Below are 20,162 nucleotides of genomic sequence, written 5' to 3'. Positions count from 1 at the left end.
TTTTATAATCTTTTAGAAGATCATCCGTTCGGTTCTCAAAATTCCTTTTTATTCTCTTGTTGGCTAGTGTGCTCTGTGTTGAATAACTGGTTATCAGGGCCAATTTAGGGCCTGGATCTCGCACTCTTATTTCTAAGAAGGTACTTTGAGCTTTCCGGAGGAATGTCCTAGTGTATCCTCTTAGTCTGAGGGCCTTAAATAGTGTTTTACAAGCTATTTTGAAATCACTTCTTTGCGTGCAAATCCTATGGAATCTTAGTAGTTGTGATTTGACTATCACACACACACACACACACACACCAAATCAAACAATGAAATCAATGAAAATCCTACCACAATGTTACTGCTACCTTGCACCCAGGCAGAGAACACTATACATTACACACTAGATGCCGCTAGAAGCGACAGGTAGTTGAATAGAGGTGGGTCATACTGTCACCTCAAATAACATTATAATATAGTTAAAATATTAGCAGAGGGAGCCCAGTTTTCAATTGACTGTCTCTGTATATAGACTGGTCTGTGTTTTGACTGAACATCTTGTTTGGTGTAGGGGCGGCAGTGGCTCAGGGGTAGAGTGACCGGATGGGAACCGCAAGGTTCAAACCCGGGCTCCCCCAGAGTTAGTGTCAAAGTGTTAAGCTAGACACTGAACCCCTAATTGTTCCTGATGTGCAGGTTGGTGCCTTCCATGGTTTCCTCCGGCATTGGTGTGTGAATGTGTGTGTGAATTCAGATTTTACAGAGGCCAGTTTCGAATTGCAGCCATCCGTAGGTGCCCATTGAGAGCGTTATTAGGTAATTAGCTCTGAAATGTTTATTTTTGTTCAGCCATTATTTGTCAGTTGTCACTGTCACGTAAATACATGTTACTGGTCACAAAATGGGTGGTTGCATTGATCGTGACTCCCCTTGTTAGATTGTCTCACCCACATTTGTAACGCTTCCTCTCCAATGCTCATTAATTTGTACAGGTACATATAATTATACTGTAATAATGGTGAAGATTGACTATCAATCATTTAGCTGGGGACTCAACTAAAGGCTAAACTATTTTGTTGTGTGATTCTGTCTTCACAACACATATTCCTAAAGGTATAATAACATACTGTATACTGTATACTGGTTGCAAATGAAACGTATTCTTGACAGTCCATTAAAAGAAACATTTTATTAAAGTTACTCTCTTAGTAGTGGAAAGAGAATGTCTCAAACAATATACAGTAAGTCAGGCTTATAGTTTTGAAATAGTGATTGCAGCACAGATTCAAATAACCACAAAAGGAGAGAAATGGTATGCAATAAATAAAACTACACTGATGTCACATTGTCAAACTGATTGTCTGGATCTGAGGAAAATGGTAAAAGGTGGTGGGAGATAGATCTTTATTTCATTTTGACATTACTTTGAAAGTCCCATGTGTTCAGCTTGCACCAGAAGACGTAATTGGCATCTTTACTTACACTAGAATAGATCACAGCTTTAAAGAGGTTTTTGTTTTGTTGTTGTTCTCGACAAGCCACTTCATCTCCCTTCATCTCCGCTACCGCAACGGTTCTCAAAGTGAGGTCCTGGGACTCACAGGGGTCCTTAGGGGGTTCCAGTGGGTCCCCAGCTCAATGATTAATCAACCAAATGGACGCGTAACACTCTGTAACTCAGAGAGTGTACAAATGGAACCACATGGACCCGTAAGGGTCTCTGAGTCATGGGGGTCCGTTGCCTATTGCATACCAAACTGGAGGTCCTTGAAATTAAAAGTTTTGCGAATCACTGACCTATCTATTGTACCCATCTTTCTGCTCCTCTTCACACTCCACCTTTCTGCCCCCAGCCATACGTATGTGTGTTTTCACCCCTCAAAAATCACACCCGGGTGATGCGCTCTTATCATCGTACATCATCATACATCATCTCATTCCGGCCAATCTCAATTTGCGTCCTCACCTTAGGGCCGATTCATACTCCTATTTTACCGCTGTTTCGGCGCTGTAGTGCCGAAATGATTTTGGCTCGTCAGAAATTTTCAGTAGCACCGAAGAGCCGACTTTAGGACGGTACCCGCCCCCCCCCCCCCGAACCTCAAATGAAGTATGAATCGACCCTTAGTCATCGATGTTTGTGTTTCGCAATGTTTGTGTTTACACTATGACGTAAAATTGTCCATTCATTGTCAATGGAAATGTAATGTTTGTGTTTAGAAGTATGTGCATACACACTAAAAGCTGGACATAGGAGGGGCTAGCACTGTTAAGATTTGGTCATCTCATTTGATCTCCTCAATCAGAAATCAGAAATAGGTGCTCTTGTAATGTCTGTGTCTTTAAAAACCAATAAATATACTTTATAAAAAAAAAAGAAATAGGTGCTCTACAATGACCTTCTCAAAAAGTGTCTAAAGCCAAGTTCATGCCATGAGACAAGTTCAAAACTGCAAAACTTGCAAAAGAATTCCATCATTCTTAAACTGTCAAGTTCAGATAAAAGCAAGAGCAGAAACCATTTTACCGTTTCCATAACAACAAGGTGAAGATTGACAGTTTCTGGTTGAAGTACACCAGTCAAAAACAAAAAACTTGCAAGATATATCACCATTCTTTGAGTATTCTGTGAGGAGAAAGAGCATCTCTAGCATCTTGTGGATGTTTAAACTTAATTTTCTTAACTGACCCAGTTTGCTGCTGTTCATTTTTGTCTAATGAGCTGCTGAACCCATAGCCTAGCCAAGTGTCCACATCTATCAACCTTTTTATCCTGCTTTCAACCCAGCATCCCTATTTTGGGATCAAGGAAGTAAATAAAAGATTGTATATTATTTTTTTTATATTTTTTTATCACATGATTTTGCAACCCAGTTTTTTCACCCAGTGCCAATTATCTACACAGAAATTGTGTAGCAGTAAAAAAGAAATGCAAGAATGTTCAAAAATAGTAGTTTTATATACTATACAAGCAATACTATACAAGCTTTTTTGATCTGAATAGGGCTTAAGTGGTTAATGAACCAAAACTAAACAAGAACCAAACAAACCCGGCCATAAGATTTGGAGGGCATATACGTTAGTCCAAAGACCGTTAGTCCGACATACGTGGCCGGTTAAGACTCACCGTGGCTTCCGTGTGCGGTAGGGTTAAGGTCGTATTATCGGGGCGCGTTTTTCGGGAAAACGCTGCTAAAAGTCCGAAAAACGCAGCAGTGTGCAGGGACCTTAACGATATGGACCGCTAATATTTCATGGTCTGAACCTTTGACTTTGACAATCTGGTATGGATTTCAAAGCTATATATACGTATCTTATGTTATGCAAGAATGTTGAATGTTGTGCTGAACGCACTGATAAGTGATACATTGACCAACAGCACGTGCATAATTATTCTGGTACTCAGCATTGGCTGGGTTATTGCGTGGGTGAAATAATTAGGGTCTCTCTTTTCTCCATCTCTCCCTCTCCTCTCTCTTTGCGCTAATATTGGGGATCTCCATATGTGGGCATAAAACCGTTGGTAACTTCCTAACAATTACTATTTGGGCTCATGGCGGGCAATTTCCGTATGTGTGCATGTGGGTAATCTTACCCACGAGTATGTATATCCTCCTTATTTGCGCTGGCTGTGGTCATGTCCATACTTGGGCTGATGATGTGGCACTTGTGCCCTGTTATCGTACCTCCACAACTTGAACTTTATATAGTAGATTAGCATGTATTTGTGATGTTATCTTCGTTGTCTTCAAAATCCCTCTCCTTTGGCTTTAGATGTTGAGCTCTCTTATTTGAAAAACAATCAAGCTTTATTTCTGTATTCTTTCCGCTCATGTCCATCAGTCAAACCACCAGGCAATATTGTATTTATCTTTTATCTAAGGACTATTGATCTTGGCAAAAGCTAAAGTCTAATGTTGCGATAAGGGGTTAAGACAACCCCAAAGAACAGGGGTTTCATGCCAAAACTATCCACATTGTCATTCCGGTCTCTGATTTATGACTTTGTATTTGATGTGTACAGACGGGTTTCCCTAAAAAAAGATCTTGAGATGTTCTTTATACAGAAATGCAACTGAAACTATTTTGATTGATGCATGGCAGCTGCAGAAAAGAGGGGAATAATTCATGACAAATGTGACGTGATAATTGTGACATGCTGGGGAAAAAGTGAAGCGATTTATAGTAATTATGACATGGCTTGTCAAGAAAGACAGAGAACAGAGAAGACAAGTAGCCTGGCTATGTAAATATTCCAACTCATGTAATTATCCATAAGTCATGTCATAATAAATGTTGAATAACGTAAGTGTGCCCTGTACATTTAACAGGGCACCCCTGGTAAGAGTGCATACAAAAGAATGAAGGCTACTATAGTCGTTCCCTCAGCTGGTCCTGGCTGGTCCGCACCAGAGCTAGGTTGCTCCATGTCCCCTCTCTCACCCTCTTGCCTTTCCTGTCTCTCTCTCCACTATCATCATAAAGCCATTAAATGCCCCAATAATTACAACCAGGGTAAAACAAAAATGTTAACAAAAAGTTGATTTTCATATTATGTTGCTTGTTCGCATATACAGTACCAAGTTAGCTCGCTGTCTGTGTCTGGCATTCTCCTGTGACACCAACTTTGCTCTGCTTTATTCAGTTTTCAAATTAATCTTGTTGAGCATCACTTTGTGCACTGAAAAACAAAGTAAGATCTCCGATAAACAGCTGAAACCTACAAACATGACAGATGTTATGTGGTCACGCATGCATCATCCCCATCCACTGCATACTTATCCCTCACCACATCAGACATGCACCCAGTGAGCAATGGCTCATGTTATCACTGCAATTTGAACCACAGTGTCCTGGAGCTAGCATACCAAAACTGCCTCTCCAAATTGGAGCTTTTTTGTGCTTTGCCGTTTCTGTTAGTATCCCCTTAGTACAAGGTACCTGTGCACACACTGGCACACTGATGTCTGAAGAATTTTCAGAATGCCATGTAGAAAAAGGGATGCTAAGGTAATGGAATCTACACAAATGAAGTAAGAATGCGTGAAATAAATTCACCCCTTGTAGAGTGATAAAAGATCTATGCCCCATTTGTAACGGGAGACGTTAGAAATTCCCTGTGAAGGGGGAAAGGAATGGAGGGGAGAGAGGAGCTTTTTGGCCATAACATCTATGTTCGGATTTTCATTCTTTAGTCTTTCAAGTAAATGTCGCCTTTTGCTCATGCTGTTTTGGATGTCCAAATGGATTTCTGTACAAAATGGATGTTGCCTGTTTTCATGCCATGTGCCATTTTCTTGAATAGGCCATATCATTTATCCCATTTGTCCTGATAACTAGGCTTTTGAAAATTGGAAACATGAAGCGGTAACAAAGACCAGATGTAACCGATACATCTATTTATTGTGTTTTGAATAGCTCCCTTGGTTTTTCCTGCACAGAATCTGTCTTGCGTATTGAGACGACGTCCCAGCTGAAGTGAAAAAGAATTAAGCCAAGCTGCAGTAAATTACTGCAATTATTATTATTAGTCTCAAAGATGTATTCTATGGTATAACTCTTTTTTCTTAGCTGTCTTGCATGAGGTTGTAGGTTGCTCAGTGCAGTGCCATGGTCCACTATGTGCATGTTCTTTTGGTTGCTCCATATGCACAGATGAGGTGCCTCAAGAAGAAAAAAAACCTGTGCAATAGGGACCTCTCTTTTCATTTTTACGATTTTCCTAGAACCCTTTGGAGAGCGTGGAAAGACAGACATGTTTATGAAGGATTCCAGATGGTCCCTCTTGCACCCCCAGCTTTTCCTTTCAGTTCTTGGGCCACAAAGGATTAATCAAAGTCAGTGGCGAGGGCCTGATGGCTAAACGCTGTGGCTCTCCCTAACGTGGAGGAAACCTCATTTCAGCCCTTCTACTACTTGGACAGAGGAAAGTTGAACCCTGGGGTTAAACGACCAAGCAAACTCACCTGACCCTAGGCGTGCAGATATATACTAACTCTGATCCTAGCTCTGTGTGACAGAAGAGCTGATCTCAAGCTTGGATTAAAGGAACACTGAACATGCCTGCGTCATCCAGCCAGGAATGGGGGAGCGATGGGGATAGTCTGAACCAAAACACCTGACCCCATGGCCCATGCTGTGTGCGTGCGTGCGTGCGTGCGTGCGTGCGTGCGTGCGTGCGTGCGTGCGTGCGTGCGTGCGTGCGTGCGCACATGTGCGTGGAGGGGGGTGGAGTACTGTAATCTAACTGCAGACAGACATTACCTTGTGAACTCATACTCCAAATGGTATGTTTCACATTTATTTTGGATATACAAAGATGTACAAAACTATACAAACTATACATATATATCTTACATTATATATTCCTCTTCTTTGTGGGCGCTGTTTGTTTAAAACAGAGCTGGAGCAAGATGACGGCTGTTTAGTCTGCCATAACACTGTAATAAGATCTCTTCCATATCAGATGTCACTAGATCCTCTTAACAAATGACAGTACATCCTTCTCCAGTCATTACAATCATATCAGCCAGTACAACAGATCCTCTTAACAAATGACAAGTACATGCTTCTCCAGTCATTACAATAATATCAGCCAGTGCAACAGCTTGAATTGAGCTTTTTGTCTTTATTATACTTGGTGTCTTTTTGCAGTTGGCAGAGAGGTAAATATTTTTGGCCGATGTCCAGAAATCCCTTCCTTGTCAATTGTGCAAGGTCTGTATAAACTGCATGCACAGCCATGTTAATTTCAGTCACTCAAGTTCAATGAAGACCTTAAAAGGGGATTTGTTTGATTTGGCTTTGGTGACGTCTGTGGTGTACTGTATATATGCTGAGATGGTCAAGGTCTTAAGTCATGTCTTCACGTGGTGTGGTTGTTTGTGAGCAAGGAAATAAATGTTCAAATGCTGGCATGCAGAAGTGTCCGTGATGGCAAACGGGTGGGCTTTAAAACAAGACATCCACAGTACAATCAACAACCGTGCACTTATTTTACTACTAACCAATCAACATTTTCATACTTGCTGATGGCAGGTGGGGGTGCCAACACTATAATGATATCTTGCAAATCAAGGAGCTGAACGCAGTTGTTAGAATGTATCATAATGTACCTGCATGCAAAGCTTATTTGTAGTGCCTCTATTCACGTATACATTGTGAATTCACACAGAGAATTCATGCAGACATTTGCATCATAGCACATATATTGCATATTGGTTGCCTAGAAGGCCTACTGTAACTAACTATACTGTACATTCCAAACAAGAGAAGTAATTAACAACTTAATGTTTTATATTTTTTATTTAACCTTTATTTAACTAGTTTTCGCCAGCTGCCGGTTGCGGCTGCACTAATAACTTTGGGGCGAGCCCGTCTAGAGTTTGAATGGACAGTGAAAAGGGAGACATCGAAGGGGAAGAACGAGTGGGGAGGGATCAACATATGGAATGTCAGAACATATATCCATATCTCTATATGAAGATCTAAGGGTATGAGGTTTGAGGTCAGATGTAGAGTTTCTGGCCAATATTGATGACATCAGGGATCTCCATACTGTATATGGGCATTCCCATATATGGGCTTAATATTGATGATCCCTGATGATGTCACGTGATGTCATGACCATATATGGAGGCGTGGGGTGATGGACGGACTGACGGGAAATGCACGTTTTCATAGTAAATGCGACCTGCAGTCGCAATTTTCGCTATGCTTGGGCAGGGTGCTTTTTTGGAAGGTTTCACTCATGTCAAAACACCAGTTTGAAATTCTTAAGTTCTTTTTAGAAAACGTTTTCTAGAATCTAGAACAGTGCTTAGTCCTCATGGGCGAGTGTGTGCCTTGATGGCGAATAACAGTTACCATCAAGTATGCTTTGCCGGCAGAGACTCATCACAAACAGACGTTAATTATGCTACTGTACCTCCCAGACATCTTTAGGCACATCCTTGCCCTTATATCAGTTTATTTCAGGTGCTTTTCGTGATCAGTCAGCAACTCAGAGCTTCTATTTACCGCCTCAGGAATGGAAAGCGATGTAAGAAATAAGCTTGAAACTACATATCTTCATCTTCTTGACATGATGCTTTCAGTTATTGAAGGTGACTGGAGCATAACGGCTGCATCTCATTATCAATCCAGACTTGACAGGATCCCTGCTCTGCCTGCTCCAGACAGGCCTGACAGCGGACGGTTTGTATGCTGTATATTTAGCACATCTCTGAAATGATTTAATTAAGGGAGGGTAAGCGTGTGAGCTGCTGTTTATTCTTTTGTCTAATTTTGATGAATTTTGACACCATTTATTTCCATTCTCTTCCTCTGTTCCTATTTCGTGCTTTCTATCTGCCATCCAGAGGCAGCACTTTCTATCTGCTTTTATTCCCAAGAGCCAGGAGAGTAATGGGAGAAACTAAAAATGGCTGATGAAAGAGAGAGGCCCAAGCTTCTTCTGATCAAAGACTGGAAATTGTGAGAATTTGCACTGATCTTGTTTTACAGTGATTATTATAGTTACAGTTTGAAATGCTGTCCCGTAAATACAGTAATGTCCAAAGTCATTACTGTGTGTCCTGTCCCCAAACCCTTACCTGCTGACTCAGTGCATGTCAGATATTATGCAAGGTTCCACTGTATGGAAAGGCTAATTGGATAGCATACTGTATACTGTAGTGTCCTTCCTTTAGTGAGGTTCTGATTGGTGTTAAGACGGCGACATCTGGCCCAGGCGGTGGCGTAACCGTCTGGGCACCCGACTGGTAATCCAGTCGCAGTGTGCCGCGGGTTCGACTCCCGAGCCCGACACGGCCTTTACTGCATGTCTTTCCCCCATCTCTCTCCCGTTTCCTGTCAGCCTACTGTCTGTCCCTTCAAAAAACCAATAAAAGGCGTAAGCCGCAAAAAAGTATCTTAAAAAAAAAATTTAAAGAAAAGACGGCGACATCGCTGTCGACTGTCTGAGTTGCGTGCGCTGCGTTGACAACAACATGAGCTGAGAATGCCATAGCTTTATGAGCATAGGCATAGCTTAGTGATTGATAGTGATTTTCTGTATGCACTATGCATGTAGCGGCATGAGCTGAGCTGTGATTGGTGTATATACAGTAGGTACAGCGATAGACAACATGATACAAATGTGATACAACACGTCAGTATAAATTAATAAGCCTTGTCATCACAGTAGTTGATGTCTCAAGTAGGCTTAACTATGTAATGCAGGTATGCAGCCTGCATAAACTTTATGCTGGTTGAAGAGAGACAAAATTCCTTTCTCCATAAGTTATACTCCACTGTACGAAGGTGTCACATGCTGAAAACAGCAGATCTACAAACTCACAATGTGTTGCGACACAATGCATTGAGAGCTTGTGGATCTGCTGTTTTCGGCACACGACACCATTGTACGACCATGCAGGCTTGACTGGAACAGAGCCAACATACACCTCTCTGATATGAATTGTGCAAGAAGTGAGAACACTTTTATCAGTCCATGCTGCACTTGATGCTGGGGAAAACCTTTTAGTATTCTCCTCAATGAATTTTGGATTTCATAGAACAATGTGGTCAGCTGTGACTGAGTTAAGAGGGCTGAGAGGGTTTTGTTGTATCTTGTGTAGACTAGGTTTTGCTAGATTGCAACAGACTATCTCTGTTTCTTTGCTTAGCAAAATGAACAAGAGCTGTATTCTAGTTATTTATTGGTGTAATACTGTACATTTGTACAGTGTGCTAAAGTGAACACCACAGGGTTGCAAACATTGATTACTTTCTTAATGAGTATTCTACGATTATTTTACACAATACTCCATATGTAGGAATAAAGGGACACACAGAGACAGATGGGTGGAACGGCTACTCTGACACGGGTATACAACAGGTATTACATAGTACATCAACTTGGGCATGGATCTCCAACTTCCATCGTTACCGACTCTGTAAATGCACCAAGTCTCTGTACGTGTGTACGTACGTCTGTATCCACGCAACTCACAAAAACCGTTCACCCCACCGACTTCAAATTCGATTTGTCCAGAACCAGTACAGAACCAGTAGAAAACCATCTGCCCAGGCTCTGGACAGGGCCCAAAGAGCTAGCCTGTACATCACAATAATGTTCTGACGTTCTGACATAAAATAACAACGTTTACAGCAGTCAAACTACCTTTGTTACACTTGGGATAATAATGAATAATGAGGGAATATTAATGTGTTTTATTCTTTTACTTTTACAAAAACTAAATAAAAGCTCCATGGCCTGTGACCTGAAACAAACGGATTTGATTGGAATTCTTGTGTGATTTCACACATGAACGTAGTCACCTACTGTACCTTGCATCCAATTAAGCCCTGTACAGTGTTGCCATATCAGCTTATTATAAGCTACTCTGGGCTTGTTTTTCTGTAAAGTCGCTTGTAAATATTGATAGTTGCGGGTTGCGTTGTTTTTGGACGATTGTTTCTTAAGTGTAGTTGCTTATTCCTTTGTCATACCGATGAATAGGAACTTAGCATGTCAGTTGCATTGTTCTAGACTGGAACACAATCAATTGACACAACCCACCCATTGGACCATATGGCAGCTGAGTTAGTGTTTAGATGGGTGGTCCGTGAACACTTAAGAGATTTTCAAGTGGGCCCTGATCCAGAAAAGGTTGGATATAAAATGCTGGGCTGCAGAGCTCGTCAGGAACCTCCCTCTCCGATATGTAGAGGCTTCTCACATCATCCTGGATGGTTGCCGAGGATGCGTGATTTATACTCCTGTTCTGTTCTTTTCTGAAGCTACATTTTCAGTGTTTGCAGCTGTTGGATTGTTGCACAAGTAGTTGTTGTACCGTTTGTATAAGTATGACAAGCAGATGCACCGCACATTTGTTTTAAGAAATACGACGTGATCCCTAAGTGCATATTGCATTTGATCATTTGACCTTCAGTGTTTATTGATTTTATGGAAGACCAATTTCATAGCTTTGAAAACGTTGAAAGTGAACAGAGCGTGGACACAACAATGGAAGAAATCTATCGAGCTAAACTCCAAACAAGCAAACTCATCACAAGTGAAGGAATATCACAATAAATAACTTTCGTCAGTTATTTGCCAACTAAATGAGCTCATAATAAGTCCACTGTTTCCTATCGTCCCGCATATAGCTGTGAGTATCTTACTCAGACATAGAGCGCCATTCACCGATGCAAAAAGCTGCGACCACACAAGTTGCTGGAGGCCTGCAGGTGTGTTGTCAGTGTTCATGTTCAGGATGTCGGATGTGCTGAGCTTGGAGTGTGTGTATCTGCTTGGACAGGATGCTGTTGGAGCCTGCCTGCAGCAGGAACATGATGTGCAAGGCCCATGACGCGCCATTCACAAATAATACGTCCGAGATCTATTTCACTACTGCTCCTGTCCTCCCCTGCTTCACTGAATCACTGGTCTCCTATCAGTGGGATCCATTTACTGTTACCAGTAAAATATGGCGTAACAAATGTAACCCTCTAAACCTAACCCGTTCAAACCGGGAAACCATCTGTGTCATTTTAGATTTTTGCGTTGGCTATTAAAAATAGCAGATATACAATCTTGCAGCACGGCACATTTTATATTTTTTAACAAAAATCTTGAAAGTGTGAGAACTACCGATTTAGAAGGCATTTGTAGAATCAGCCTCAGGTCTTAAAGTGTTCGTTGACCGGAGTCTGCCAGTGGTCTATACAAAGTCCCCTAGCTCCCTTTCCCCCTCTATTCCAAATCTTTGCCCAAAATAACTGATCTACAAGCTCACAATGCATCACATTGTGACATGTTGTGAGCCTGCACGTCTGCTATTTCTGTGAAATATTCACCCCAGAATATGTTTAAAATATCTAAAACATATTCTATTGACGTTCACGGAGTAGTCACAGTCAATCATAGTTATATTATGCAGCACCATGTCTGCCTATATGTTTTGTATATGTACAGTATGTATACACCTAAACCACACACGTAATGTTCCTTGTGTTCCATAATCATAGGCAGCTCAAGGATGCTTTGGCAGATGTTTTGATTACAAAACGTTCTCACTGTGACAAAGTGCCATGCCTCGTGGCTAATTAATGCTATGTCATACAACGCTGTCACTCGCCAAAAATAACTGATTCACGGATAGTGCAATTAGGTCGTACGGCGAAGTAAACATTCGGGCAGATGCTTTTCTCCTGAAAATAGTTGCTCACCCGGAACCCATAGCCTCTCCTTGAAAATCCCACCCTGTTAGCACATACCATGACAGGCTAGACTTTGGCAAGATGATTAACTGTGCTAAGTGGGAAATCAAAGTAGACACTTTTATTGCAAAGCAAACAGCCCGAGAGGGAAAAGAGAGTCCATGGCTTCATGTGCACTACAGAGTTCATGCTGTGATTTGTTTTTGTTGCATGTTGTTGTTTTTTTCTACTAGTTGGGGTTTGGAGTCTCCAGCCTATTGTATCAATAAAGGCCACCAATGGTGCCTTATGCCTTGTTGGATGACAGGCAGATGGTCTGCACAAAATAGAAGCCCAATACAGTATAGTATGGCATATGTTTTAAAATATACAAAATATTTCCCAAAATTGTCTACTATAAAACCAGAAAATATGGTTTTGAGTGGCAAAAAGTATATATATGTGTTTGCTTGAAATAAATATGAAATATTAATAATAATGTATGAAATATTATGTTGTGGAGATTTGGTAGAGTTCATCAAAATGTGAAGATATTTCCTTGGCCTATGGACTAAACTAGCATAATGTCCATGAGTACTATGTGTCCTGCTCCACAGCCTGCCTTCTTCATTTTTCCAAAGTCAAACAATCAGACAGTAAAAAGAAACCTGCTTTGGGGTTTCCCCAAAGCTCTTTCAACTCCTCAGCAGCTCCTAAATACAGGCGAGTGCATTTAACTGTGGTCTGTTGTTATGGCAGATCTATAGCTTCTGGAGATCATGACCTAGTGATGAAACAGAAGATCAGTAGATGGAACAGATGGAAGAAGATTATTATTATTATTATTTGACCTAAGTAAAAATATCAATTACACACTCTAGAAATACTCTGGTACAAGTAAAAGTCAAATGTTACTATAAAAATCTTTAGAAAAAAGCAGATCTACTATTCAATTGAATTTGATTAAAGTGTCTAATCACAACAATTCCTCAAAACATAGAGTGACAAAGCTCTGTCTGTGTTTGCAGACTGACGGCCATCTGCCTCGACCGTGCGTTGCCACTATGTGTTGTGAGGTTATATATCTGCAAAATAGCTGAAGTATATAGGGCTGAAGTGGTTAATGTATGTTTTGTAACAAATGTCCCAAAATTCGGACAAAAAAATGCCTAAAATTACCTAAACATTGTACAGTACTTGAGTACTTAAAGGGATTGTGACATTTAAAACACATTTTTGTAGATTTTTTGGCTTTTTTGGCTTTTCTTGACATCAATTTCACCAAAAAAAAACGAAGTTTGAACATTCAGTGTATTCTCTGCTGTCTGGACTCTTGTGAATAATTATGCAAAAATGTCTCATCTGGTTGGACGGCAGAGATATACGTAGATCTCCGCTAAAACTCCGCCCCCTCCCCTCTGCTCCCTGCCTAGTGCCTACCCTCTCTTCTCCGCTTCCTCATTGTCGACCGCGACTTTGTTTCTTTGTAATACTTACTAATAATGGCTTCTAGAGAAAAATCAATCTGCTCTGTTGTTGGCTGTGTCAATCAACACAAGTCCTTACACTGGATACCAACTGGCCTAGATGACTCTTTTATTTTTGACGTCGTTCCTACCAAGTTGTCAAAGTAGCGCATCTTGGGTTGACAGGAAAGGGGGAATTACCGACATCTACAGGCTAAAATAATGTGTTTTTCCATGGCTTCTCAGGATGAACTTTACACATGCACAAAAACTCGTGTCAAGAAATACTGGAGTGGAGTTGAGTATTCAAACTTTTTAGACACGTTTGAAGGACCATGGCCAAGACTTTTAATGTTTTGAAAATTATGTTATAAATCATGTCATAATACCTTTAAATTCCACCACTGAAAATAGGACACTCCCACCTGCAACCAGTTAGCTACCCAGCAACACAAAACCAAATAAAAACCTGCGTGCTCCTGTTTTGGGTCTGAAGTTAACTCCCAAGCTGTGTCCAGAATGCAGTAGTTGTTGAATTCCAGACGTTCTGCACACCAACAACATTTAATCACAGAATGAGAACTACAGATGTTCTTGACACTGATACTTTTCTTTGACTTTGCCCCTGTCAGCCACAATGATACAGATAGATGTGGCCAACAGGTCTTGGTGGGAATCCATAACTTGTCCTATTCAAGTTGTGCGGGTTATAATGGAAGGGTCTTACATTCATCATTATTATACAACACCTCTTACAGTAAGGACACAGGACACAGGAAAGCTTGCAAATTAGCAAAAGATAGTTCAGGTTTTGCATCTACATTTGTTAACTTAATATATCATACTGTACATGTCTTCATGAATTATCAGTCATGTTTTTATTAATGTGCATAACTTTCAAAACTATTATTCCACTTTAATGGCCATCAATAGTTTGAGTTTTTTGCCTTGGTTTCCCTTCTGGTATCTTTGATGTGGCTCATTACAAAAATAGGACCAAGGCAAAACTTGGTCTTTCCCTCTGTCCTTAATTGAGCAATATATTAAAATACTACTTCACCCATCTTCATAATTATGCTCAATTGAAGATGGTGCCGTTTCTATCTATCTGGTCTGTGTCTCAGCGGAGGGTTGTGGACAGTTCAGAAACAACAGTTTCTGAACCGATGATTGCTTTGCAAATTGAAGTCCTTCCAGATCTGCAAGATACATGGTTTTCAACACCTAAAACTGCTTCCAGGGCTCTTTTGTTCGACCACAAACTGTTAAGAATGTTATTTTGGATAACATATTGTTTTGTTTAGATTTATTGTTTACCTGGCATCCTTTCTTTGTGGCACTACATTGTTCTCTCTGCAACTCTACTTATGTGACTATTTACTTGGTTTATTGACTAGAGTTTATGCTTAATCGGCTTATTCCAATCTCACACTTGTAAGTCGCTCTGGGTAAGAGCATCTGCTAAACGCCTAAATTATAAATTGTACGTCCCTTCTGTGTGAAATGAACCCGAAATGATGGGTTGTTAGAGTTGTTTTCACAAACTGGTCAACTGGTAAATTTAAACATCTGACTGTCATCTACGATGATAACATAATTTACAGATGAACAGTCAGGGCATATCATACCTCCTAAAAGCATAATACAGTATTATAAAGTATTATGCTTAGATTGGTCCATGCTTTAACGTGTTTGTAACTAGGTTTGTCATTCTGTTAGAACTTTCTGAGAGAGTTCAACGGTTCAGTTCAGGCTTGTTAAGGACAACTTAACAAGGTCAGGGAATTCATAAATCCATAACTTTAATCAAACAGAAATATCCAATATCCTAAATATGTTTTCATCAATACTGTACGTTTACTTTATTGTAGCTCATGGACTAAAATTAGAAAGGTCATTGTAATTTGACAGCTCTTAATAGTTCTGCTAATTCAGTCTCTGAACGGTAAATGGTGCATTAATAGGCTATAACACCTTGATCCAAAGTAATCTGCAATGTGCATTATGTTACAGGCTCAGCCACACACCAACGGCGGGGAACGCCATGTAAGGCACCAACCTGCTCAACGGGAACAGTTAGGGGTTCAATGTCTTCCTCAAGGATCTTGTGCCACCCCTTATCCCTAAACTTATTTTAAAAAACATTTTAAAACAGTTCAACTAGCTGATCTACATCAACACGATAGCAAGATATAACCCTTCGTCACTAAGCCAAGGGGGGCTGGGAATCGAACCGAGAGCCTCGAACCGAGGGCCTGGCATTTCCCAAGCGGTGACTTTACCTCCTGAGCCACAGTTACCCCAGGCTCTATCTTTTATTGTTTGAGCTCAGCCATAATCATACTTTCTTTTATCAGAGGTGCTGGTAACCATATATGAACCCTAGCGGCCCTATTCTGGAGTGAATGTTAGGTCAAAATAGTAGACAACACATCGAGTCACAACATGTTGTGAGCATGCAGATCGGCCATTTCTTGGGCGAAGACTTTCAGAATGCAGGGGGGGAAAAGGGAATAGCCCTGGTGGGACCGGGGTCAACTGAGAATATAGGCTGTAAGTAATGGATGTAGTGGACATCACGACCTTCTCATTCACAAAGGAAACTGTTAAATGTTTGGGGACACTGTGCTTGGTGTATTGTAATATAATAGTCGACTAAATGACCCGTGTGTGGGAATGTTTGGATACACTCCAGTGAGCTGTCACACCCTGGAGAGAGGCTGATATGCAGGCTGGCTGCAGGTGCACCGGACTACGATCAATCAATCTCAATATGAATCAGGTGCACCGGACTACGATCAATCACCTCTCAATATGAATCCTATATGGAGTCAGAGTATCCTCCATCTCCTCCTTTCTACAGCCTAATCCTGCCACTGTGCACCTCCCTCAGACTGCCCTGTTTTCCTCCTGATAAGCAGGCTTCGTCCCAAACATGTTATATCTATTCAGTCTGGGGGATTAAGTGTAGTTACATGACATTTTAGGCCATTCCAAGGACCTGAGTCATTGCGTATACAACTCCTACGCTATGTCAGGGAAATATTTATCTTTGCTCATAGAACTTCTTGAGATAGTGTCAACACTGCTGAGAGACACAATTAGATTTGTGGATGGAAAACTGAGAGGACTCATGAGTGTACAAGTGTATAATATAAGGGAGCAGACTCATGAAGACGCAGGTGGATTCTGCTTATGAAAAACAAATGAGTGATTCTCCCTTGCTAGTTAAACTACGACTCTGTGTATCACTGCTACTGTAAATCAAGATGTCTTGTATTTGATATCAGGATGATTCCAAAAACTAGGCTTCATGGGTCATCATTGCAACATGTTACTGTATGTCATGGGGGTCAAGTACTCCAGCAATAACAATTGAGTGTGACGCACTCATCTTATCCTACAGGGTTTTTATATGACTACTAGGTGAGGTACATTGATCTTGAATTTGAATTCTACTTTACATGCCTTCAGTGAAAATGTAATTGAAGTTCATTTTTAATGTGATAAACCCTCTCATCTTAATGTGTGTGTGTTTTGTTTCTCTCTCTGTCTTCCTCAGTAACCACCACAACGACATTTTCAGGCCATGCCGGAAAATGCAATGAAACAGAAAAGGCCTACTGTGTGAATGGCGGCGACTGTTACTTCATACACGGTATAAATCAGCTCTCCTGCAAGTGAGTGACCTCCTCTGTTACAATTCTAGGTCTTCACACCCTAACATGGTGAAACTCTTTGCCGTTTTTGTCAGAGGCCAGGAATGCCACTGCGCTGCAGTCAGACACATCATTTCAGGAAACAAAGTAGAGGGTGGGGAGTAGAAACTGGTTAATGAACGTGTGATTTTCAGACAAGAAAATGTGTCTATAACATGTGTTTCACGTCACATATAGTTTAGATCAATGCGGGTGGATTGATATCCATATCAGATTAATCTGCAAAAGAAAACAACGTTCAGAGGTGGAACAATATGCATATTAAAATTAGATCTTAAACGTGAACGTTACGGGGTGGCAATTGCATCCTCTGTGACCCCAAATGATGTCCCTGGGTGCAGCAAGTGTACAGTGCTCAAGTTTCCTGGCTGGATCTGAATGAAAGCTAATTTCATGACGATTTCCCCCCTCTTAGCTCACGCATCCACGCCCAGATTATCCGGTCCTCCAGCTAAAAGCAGTGTTTATACTAAAATAAAAGAGGGCACAATGTGTCATCACTCACCTTTTGTGGATATTTCTAATGCTGATAAGAGAGGAGGAGACGGAGGAGGAGGAGGAGGAGATGGTGACGGAGCTCATCCTTTTTAGTCATGTTTAGTGTACAGGAAGCGTCCCCATTTAAAGGCCTTTCAAAATGTCATGAGTCACTGGTTTAGTGGTGAGCAAATATTTATGCCTGTTAGAGGCCCCCAATGAGGTAAATAGAATCACTGCTTACATTCAAGGCCCTTGGAAAAAGAAGATCAGGCCCCCACATCTCTAGTGCTCAGCGGAGAACCACGCATGTCCACTTCTCAGGATCATGTTTTTCCAGACATTTCTTATGTAACGTCAATGCTTTTTACTGTGACGTCGAAAGAGTGTCACAATAGAGTAAAAGCACATACATTGAAATGTTCAGTTCCTCACTTACCAGCATTATGAGCAACAGTAAACTGACTCAACATCCAACAGATTGTTTTATGCCAAGGGTGAAACAGGTCATGAAACAGGTGTGTGTGTGTGTGTGTGTGTGTGTGTGTGTGTGTGTGTGTGTGTGTGTGTGTGTGTGTGTGTGTGTGTGTGTGCGTGTGTGCGTGTGCGTGTGCGTGCGCGTGCGCGTGCTGTGCGTGTGTGTGTTTGTGTGCATGTTTATTTGTGTCATGCACAAGATCACATGCATGAACAAACGCACACATGAGGCACACATTGTCTGTCAGATTGTCTGTGTGTGCGCGCTGGATTACCTCTTTCCCAGGTGTTTCGCCCAGGACGGACAGGGTTTTGAGGTTAGGTTCAGGCATTATTTCTGTGAGTTTAGGGTTCAGATTAAGGTTAGGGTTACATTTTGCCCTAATGTTTTTTTTCCTTCCTTGGATCATTAATATACTTTTTTGCCTAACTAGATTATCAACCATTTTGCATTATCTTCAAAATACATTTTGCTGCTACTCCTACAGATTTTGTCTAAACCTCACACAAATCACTACACATTATCTTTTGAGTCTCAAACATGTATCATACAAACTTTAATTGGTTTCCAAAGTTTATGGGTCAGGTCTATTTTATAGTCCGATCAAATTTGAGTCAGATATTAAGCCAAAGGTGATTTTACCTAGACCCATAGGGTCTACAAAGTGCTACAAATTAGATACACATGATCTTGGGAGTCACATGACAATGACTGTCAAACATGTTTTTGATTTTCCGTACTGTTTCCAAATTTAGTGGGAGGATGAACATCCACTCAACCCAAAATTGGAATCACATGTTGAGGCGACCAGAGCTTTCACTTCTGCCCACAGGGGGCACAACAAATGCAAATTGTTCAACCGTTGGTATGTTGTAGAATCACAATTCATACCCTGCAGCTTCCTCAGGTCCTGACAGCTGCAACCCATGATTCACACAGCCCTAGGCAACCCCGCCTGGTGGAGTTGTGCACTCTGCAGAGAGCCCCTTTATAGTCGAAAAGTCACTTTAAACATTATGAAAGAAAATAATTAGACATTTTTTTATTTATTTTTGTAAAGCCTGAATGATGTAGATAAGAGATTTAGAACTAGAAGTGTGTTACATGTAAAAAGAGCTCTAGCTGCTCTCAGCTCCGAACATTTCTTTTGAGATAACATGAGTCAATTTACATAAATATATTGAATCAGGGAAGGAATTCTATTTTAGTTTTGGAAGGGAAATGTAAAATGTATTAGGCTACTGGTTGTTGCTGTATAACTATTTAAATTCTCCAGCTATATGGAACTGTCATAGCACACAAGCTCATGTGTTTTTGTTGTTTTGCTATTGTTGTGGACATACTGTTGTATACCCTGGCTCATTACGGGTCATCATATTCCATGTGTCTGCTGGTGGCCCCTATAGAGCAGTTATATACATTGGCCCGGCCTTGTGCATTCAGCTGGCCTGAGGAACAGCATTCAACAAACAATGAAGACATGGCTGCAACAGCCCTTCTATAAGCTGTGTACAAATTGGAGAGAGCAATAACTCAATTGCTGCAGCTAATTCACTCACGGCCGGGGCATGGGTCCAGAGGAGTTGGATAATGCAGTGAAGGCCTGGAGGGATTTGTTGCCCCCAAGCCATCTCATTCGATATAGGCCAGACTTCAGCAGGTATTACGCTCTCACTGAACAAGTCCTGCAGACAAGCCGGGCTCCTTCACTTTACAATAGCAGCACATGGGTCTAATAGTGGGGTCTGGGAAACCGCATGAGGCCTTGGGGTTCCGTGGTTGCCCCAGCAAAATTAGCATGGGTACTCTCTCCTGATTGGCTGAAATTGGCAACCCACCTGAACATGTGGTTTT

The 20,162-nt window shown here is 41.1% G+C and overlaps 1 protein-coding gene across 4 annotated transcripts in view; it reads left to right on the top strand.

The window, feature by feature from the left end:
• Positions 1 to 20,162, top strand: part of nrg2a (neuregulin 2a) — a 139,803-nt gene that overhangs the window by 99,336 nt on the left and 20,305 nt on the right. For all 4 annotated transcript variants that reach the window (XM_083787449.1, XM_083787450.1, XM_083787451.1 and 1 more), the window contains exon 4: positions 17,197 to 17,314. In XM_083787449.1, coding sequence (XP_083643575.1) covers positions 17,197 to 17,314 — 118 coding nt within the window. The remainder of the gene's footprint in view (positions 1 to 17,196; positions 17,315 to 20,162) is intronic.

Source organism: Protomyctophum parallelum (genome assembly GCF_964188405.1).
Source record: "Protomyctophum parallelum genome assembly, chromosome: 1".
NCBI classification, from domain to species: Eukaryota; Metazoa; Chordata; class Actinopteri; order Myctophiformes; family Myctophidae; genus Protomyctophum; species Protomyctophum parallelum.
This window is presented reverse-complemented; position numbering and strand designations above follow the sequence as displayed.